Source organism: Pundamilia nyererei, unplaced genomic scaffold (genome assembly GCF_000239375.1).
Source record: "Pundamilia nyererei isolate P.nyererei 1_Seehausen unplaced genomic scaffold, PunNye1.0 scaffold00080, whole genome shotgun sequence".
In the NCBI taxonomy this organism is placed as follows: Eukaryota; Metazoa; Chordata; class Actinopteri; order Cichliformes; family Cichlidae; genus Pundamilia; species Pundamilia nyererei.
In genome coordinates, this window is record NW_005187481.1 from 537,569 (window position 1) to 544,987 (window position 7,419).

The 7,419-nt window shown below is 36.5% G+C and overlaps 1 protein-coding gene across 1 annotated transcript in view; it reads left to right on the forward strand.

Annotated features, from left to right (window-relative positions):
* gusb (glucuronidase, beta) overlaps window positions 1-3,985 on the forward strand; it is a 10,031-nt gene extending 6,046 nt beyond the window's left edge. The window contains 5 exon segments of the mRNA XM_013912058.1: window positions 1-136; window positions 1,161-1,245; window positions 2,900-3,076; window positions 3,162-3,297; window positions 3,470-3,985. The exon segment at window positions 1-136 is cut by the window's left edge and continues 4 nt beyond it. Of these exon segments, the coding sequence (XP_013767512.1) occupies window positions 1-136; window positions 1,161-1,245; window positions 2,900-3,076; window positions 3,162-3,297; window positions 3,470-3,600 (665 nt within the window). The 3' untranslated portion in view covers window positions 3,601-3,985.
* Window positions 3,986-7,419: the final 3,434 nt, after the last annotated feature.

Consider the following 7,419-nt stretch of genomic DNA (forward strand, 5'->3'; position numbering starts at 1 on the left):
GAAACGCCTCTCTGTCTCACCACTTGGTTGTCATGGACGAGCTTGTGCGCCGGGACAAGAACCATCCCTCTGTGGTCATGTGGTCGGTAGCCAATGAGCCCGCCTCAGAGATGCCTCCTGCTGAATTTTATTTCAAGTGAGTACAGGTTATTTTTCTTTTGAGGTGTAAAGCTCCAATTATTGCCACCCTTCAAATAGTCATCACTAGCAACATGATGTTGGATTATTCCGTTTGTTTGAAAATGTAAATTCTGATGTTTATTCTACATCTCAAATATGTGCTTTATCACACTGAAGGTGTAACAGTAATAACTCTTAAAATCCTGGTAGAAAAGATCAGTTTGTCTGTAGCATCTGATATCCATCTGATAGCTGGTATGAGGGACAAAGCTAGTTAGGCATGAGTAACATAATGTAGTTTTTTAAAAAGTGGATTTTGTTTTACAAAAAAAAGCAAAAAACCCAAAAGGTGATCATGGAGCCCTAAGAAATTAAGTGAACAGAACTAATTCGAGCTGAAGTGATAAATTAATTTTTTTTTTAAAAGTAGAGTGCTGATTTTGCATAGTTCAGCCATTAGAAGGTGCAACTCTGCAACGTCCCTGTTGTTTGGAACCCCACAAACACAAAAACCAGCTGATCCAAGCAGAGTGTAGTATAAACAAGTCATGTTTGAGAGAGGAAAAAATGATCAAATAAATAAAAATTGGCTGATATTTTGGAATATCGGCTTTTTAATTTACTAAATATCATGTTGAGCTTAAATATTCTGTATCCTACTGGCCCTAATTGTAATGGCAACAAAATATAACAAACTAACATTTAAAACCAAACTAAATTGAGCATAAAACAACAAACAATTGAGCTAAAAAAAATTTTAAAAAAACAAGCAAAGAAGAACTTAGAGACAAACACTAATGTAATTATTAAGAAACAAACATTTATTTTAACCAAACAGAAATAAGACAACTAAATGTCCAACTAAGGAAGGAAATTTAACATTTAAAGTCAATAATTCCAGCCAATTCCCCATAATGTAGCAACACTTGGTATGTCCCAGACGGCATTTCCTGTATTTAGTACAACTGCATTTCAAGACACATCTTTTGCTGATTTGAGCCCAACATCAAATCACTTACTTTTTTTCTACCTCCTTACAGGACTTTGATTGAGCACACCAAAGCTCTGGACCAAACCCGACCTGTCACTTACGTCACAATCGCTGCAGCTGACATGGACAAAGGGGTGAGTTTCTTCATCCATAACACTAATTAAAAGGGAACGGGGATATAATTTGAGGGGGGAATTCAATTTTAAAACATCCTCGTATCCGTACAACATTAAAAAGTTTTTGCATCTCTGTGTGTGGAGTGAAGCTGTGGAACAGACTAAGTAAAGATATGAAGCAATGTCCAAGCATGGCGCAGTTTAAAAAGCGGTTTAAGGATATGGTTTTTACAGGGTACAGGGAAAAGGTAGAGATTTGATAGTGTGTTGTCTAATATTTTCATGTGTGTGCGGGTGCACGGGTATGTTGGTATGGGTGTATATATATATATTTGTAGGTTGTGTATCCTAGAGGTGTTAATGGGGTTATTGAAAATGTGTATATGTGCGTATGTGTATATACGTATGTATGGATAGATAGAAACATATATGTATATATATTTAAAAAAATAAATACACATGACATATAATGTAATTGCAAGGAGGTATTTCTGTAGTCTATTGATACTAGATAGTGGAAAAGGGGTGGGATTAAATAAGCTTATGCTTCTTCCTGCTCCTTTTTGAACATGAAAGTTATTTGGAGTTGTGGTTGCTCGTTTTCCTTTTGTTTGCTTTGTTCATTTGTCACTTTTTCAACATGTTCAAAATAAAGATTCAATCAATCAATGTCAACATCACATATTAAACAAAGTCTGCACATCCCTTTCTTTTTTCAGTTTCCAGACTTTTTATTTGACACATCGTTGATGATAATAGTGTAACAGAATTTGCTAAGTAGCACCTCTGTTATAATCATGTTAAAAGGTGAAGTTTGTACTAAGTGAAATGAATCACATTGAGTGCTTCAGGTCTGTGCCCTGCTCAAGATAGCAATTTAACTAAGTTAGTTAATTAACACCAGATGAGCAGCTCACAAAACCCATGTTGATTTTTCTTTTTAAGTCCTAATAAGTCATAGTAAGTAAATTTAGTCAACTGAGTATAGAATAATAATCCTTTATTTGTCCCACAAGGGGAAATGTGGGTGTAACAGCAGCAAGAAAGACACATATACAAACAAACAGTACACAAGAGACAGAACAGAAACAAACACAATTTTTACATATTTACATCAAGGACAAGGACATATGAACAAGGAGTATGTTTCACCCTCTTTGGAATATTATTGTTTACATCCATTTCCTCAGTTTTGTCTGTATTGATCTTATACGCTGAGTAAAGACGAAATTCAGAGATAAAATTCTTCAATAGAGATAATGACGAGTGTGGTTCTGTTAGTATATTAAAACATCATCTGCATACAATAAGATTATATGTGCTTCGTCTTGACTCCTATGATGCGGTTGTTATCCTAACCTGAGAGTGGAGTTCTGATACCACGATTCACCTAGGCAATGAAGAGATGAAGAGCAGAGCCTCCAGTTTAATGCAGTGGACCGAGGAACATTAATGCATGTCAGTGTGGGGCATGGTGTTTATTTTAAAACAGAAGCGGCATGCACTCATTTACCCAACTTGAAACTGGTTGATAAAAAGCACCTTACAGATTTTATTATTTAAAGGGTAATTGCAAGAAAATTGTGTCATAAATATTTAATAAATAATTGTAAATCATAACCATGTTGAAGAATACTTCTGAATCCTTTTCTGGGTTATTTTTTTTCTCTAGGGTCCCTATGTAGATGTAGTGTGTGCAAACAGTTACTTTGCCTGGTATTTTGATCAAGGCCGGTTGGATATCATTCCTCTTCAGCTGAGCACTCATTTTGAAAACTGGTACAGAAAGTACCAGAGACCCATCATCCAGAGTGAATATGGAGCAGATGCAGTTCCAGGGCTTCACATGGTAAGAATACACTCACTCACTAGCTCACTCCACTCACTCACAAGTCAGTTCTGCACCTTTAACAAGTCTTACTGTCACTCTTTAGGATCCACCCGTGATGTTCACTGAGGAGTACCAGAATGCTCTCCTGCAGAGCTACCATGATGTGTTCGACCAGAAGAGGAATCAGTATTTCATTGGTGAACTCATCTGGAACTTTGCAGACTTCATGACATCACAAGGTACTGCAGCTTCAAAATAAAGCAACCTGTAGAGCCCGAACTGCAGTTAAATACAACAATAGCTGAAGCTCTAGGGAAGCAGCCATTAGGTTAAAAACCAGAGCTTTATTTATTCAGCTTATTATATTCTGCACTGTGACAGTGTTCTTGTCAAACTGTGTTGTGTCTTCAGGAATCTATCGTGTGGTGGGGAACAAGAAGGGTATTTTCACCCGGCAAAGGCAGCCCAAGGCGGCAGCGTTCCTCTTGAGGAAGAGGTACTGGAGGCTGGCTAATGAGACGGGCAGACTGCTTCCTGACTGACTAAATAACTCTGATCACTCTGAAACTCTGATGGTAGCCAGTCTGGGAAATAGTCAACACTGTGTAAGCAGTATGCTGAACCAGTACTGTGATATTGTGTCTGAACAACATCTGTGTGTGTGTGTGTGTGTGTGTGTGTGTGTGTGTGTGTGTGTGTGTGTGTGTGTGTGTGTGTGTGTGTGTGTGTGTGTACATATTGATCTTAACTAATGAACTTTATAATACTTTATTCCAGCTGTAGGGAACATTTTATAGGTCTACAGTGATTGAAAATAGACTCTTGTGCCTTATCTATTGTGAAGTTCACCTTTTCTAATTAAAGCCTCAATTTAAAAAGGTCTGACGCAAATTATAAAATATAATATCATAAAACAGATTTTTTTAAACTGCAATAATTTGCAAATCTCATAAGCCTGCATTTTATTCATAATAGAACAAAGAAAACATATTTACTGTTTAAAGTGAAACATACAGAATTGAATGGCAGTAGCACATCTTGTAAAGAACCAATTGAATGCACCAACAAACAAACTACCTGAACAACCAGTGACTTAGCTCTCTCTCCCCCAAAGATACCAATGAATCTCTCTAAATAAATTACACTGTCAGATACGTCCCCTTCGAGCCCCCTACCAGGAAAGTTCAAACGAAATTAATGCCACTGGAAAGCAGGCTAAAACCCACTAAACCAGTCTGTTTTTAAAGAGGACAAGACCTCATTTTGTCATGAGTCAACCCAGAATTCAGACAAAAGGAGAGACCAAAAAGACCACAGAGTTTATAGGACCAAAATATATTTAATTAAACTGACTGAAAATTTTAGAACAAGTGTAGTGTAGTGGGTGCATGGATGCTTGTAAATTATAGCATATATGCAAGAAAATTGCTCAACCGAATGGGAAGAAGAGAGAGCAAAACTCTTTTACTTAGCAGGCTTCAGTTCTTTGTCAGTGTCCTGGGGAAAGACATGGGATGATTATCACCTATTGCCAATAGGAGGTGCCATAAGGGTGACCTGATACTGGCACATAGATGTCTCCAGACATGGACTCTAATCAATCATGTGAAGTGTGGGTAAGATGGGACAAAAGTTACTTAAGATTTATTTGAGATTTCATGTCCAGTGGGGAATGATCAAAATTCTGGCACACAGCTAGCTACAAAAAAGCCCTTTCACAAAAACTCAAAAGCTTCAGAGTTTAACATCGCCAAGGCTTAGATTCAACTCACCAAAGGTAGTGTTGATCCAATCCAGGAGGAGTTAAAGTACAAAGCCTGAAAATTGTGAAAATGCCAGAATTACACCTGACATTTAAAGTGGCTGACTTCCTGTTGGGTTTAAGATATGGCTCCAAGAGACTTTTTTGAAGTTGTCAGGACATTCCACAAGGCTGCTAAATTTCAGACACATGGATGAAATGTTACAGTATAAACACTTGTAACAGTTAACTACACATAACACTACATTTTAAAAATAATAATAATAATAATAATAATTTTGTAGGTGGCACTATGACCCATAAAACATGAAAGCCTTTATCAGTTTGGAGGCGTGTACCAGTTTTCATGACTTCTTCGGTTTTTCAAGCCCCTCGACAGCATCTTGTTTCTTTATGCTGAATTCCCACTGTTGAATGAGAAATCACACTGTTCATGATAAAGCACCATGAAGGTCTGAAGTTTATTCAGACTGCTTTTGAGGTGGATGTGGTCAGCCTGAGTGTAGCAGTACATCAGAGTATAAAACATAATTTTGTGTTGCCACTAGGTGGTGCTCTCACTATTGCTTGCTATTGATGTGTTCAGGTCAGGACTGGACAATCTGTCTGAGTTAAAGCAAGGTTGTGTTTCATTCGAAATATCAAAATTTGCACCAGGGTCACACCCTTTGTTAGAAACTGACTGTTTTCAAAATAAAGCAATACCAACTCCTTGAGGCTTTTCTGACCAAATTTTAGATAGCTCAGGTCAACCACCCAGTCCTCCGAAGTGTAAAACATGACAGTTTCTGTTGCCACTAGGTGGCGCTATGATTGTGATTTAATTTTTACATATGGATCTGTTATTAATTTTAATATGCATAACTCAATCTCTGTGTTACAAAATGTTAAGAGTTTGAGCATGTTTAGGTGCTCAAAGGGTGATTTATTTGATGAAATAGTGTGTATGTGTGTGTGTAAATGAAAATAAACACTTGACACTTTTGTAATGAATTTATTAAAGACAATCTACTCAACATGCAAACAGTATCTGATTTAATTATTTTCATTATATGCAGTGCAGTTCAAAAAAGACCACAGACACCTAAAAGGTTAAATGACGTATCGATCATGGATGGTGGCGTGACAGCAATCAGACAGTTCATTATCAGTGACTCAGGCTGTACCGTCATCACGTGGTTGACCTTTGAGTTCCAGCAGGACATTAAACATTTAAATTCGTTACACTAGCCTACCTGTCAGAGTTATTGCTGCAGACATTTTCCATTAAAATGTACTTTTCATAAAACAGAACTGTTTTGATTGCTTTTCACTTATTTCAGGCCTGTTTTTCCAAATATTTAAGGCTTTTTTTTTTTCAATTGGTCCAACTATGAGAGATGTTTACTTATCAGGTGTCATTAAACACTAATCTGCATCCGCGATTACACTGCTATTAAATTAATGAAATTCAGCTGGCGTGACTGAGACACATTGGAGATACTCTGTGCTCACACACTGTTACTAATGCTGTTATGTTCTGTGCTGGTTTATTTCATCTGCATTAATGATTCACTATTCACTAACCACACAAGAAAAAAATAGTAGTGGTCAGGCACGTAGTAATTTACAAAGAAATATCTGTGTTTTATAAGCTGTCACTTTTAGATCATGTACATCCTAGCCTTACATGTTACTGCATCTTGCTACAGTGTATTTTTACTCCTCTAACTCCCTTATTACCATTTGCATATCCTGGAGCTAACGGCAGCGTTTGTCCTAGATGTCGTTCTAGAGGCAGAACTAGTTCATCATCCAGGAGCTGTTGTGTGACCCTTTGTGTTCTATAAAGGCTACTGAAGACACAAAGTTTAAAGTTTACTCATAAACTTTCCTCTGTGGTTCTCTACATAAAATCTCAGTATTGGAAATCTTGTTTATCTAAAGTAATCAGTCATTTTCCATAAACCTGCTATTTTTTCAGTCATGGTGATCATCAAAAGGATATTCTAAATTAAAAATATATTAAAAGTTGAATGTGTCTCTTGTGTTTAATTCTGAAGGGTAAGTTTAGAATAAGGAATTCCTGACTGTGACATTAGACTAATGTCCAGTCTCCACCAACCACCCTCCTTTGCCACTTACAGACATTGAACAACCTCAACCAAACATGAAAATTCTGAGCTAGAGACTGTATAAATCTCTCAATACAACTTTGATAAAACATGAACAAAATGTTGCTTAAATCCATTGATAATATCAGATCCACAATGTATCACAATAACACTTATTTCACAAAGATAAACAAAACACAATACTTCTGTACTTCATTTTTAACTACATTTACAAACATCATAAAATTAACTCGTTTTTAAACATTTTAATTCTTGTTCAGCACTAAATTATTTATGTGAAATGTATTTCCACTGTACTGACAATGTAACTTCTGTTTTTTTACAGTTTTTTCTGAATGCTTAAACCCTAACTGTGATTCCTGTAGCACAATCTCTAAAACTATTCAGACTTATAGCAAAACCACTCACTGAGTTTGCAAAACTAAAAGCACAAAAACTGCTTTGCACTCAGTTTGCAATTTTGTAACACACACTTTGCAAAACTG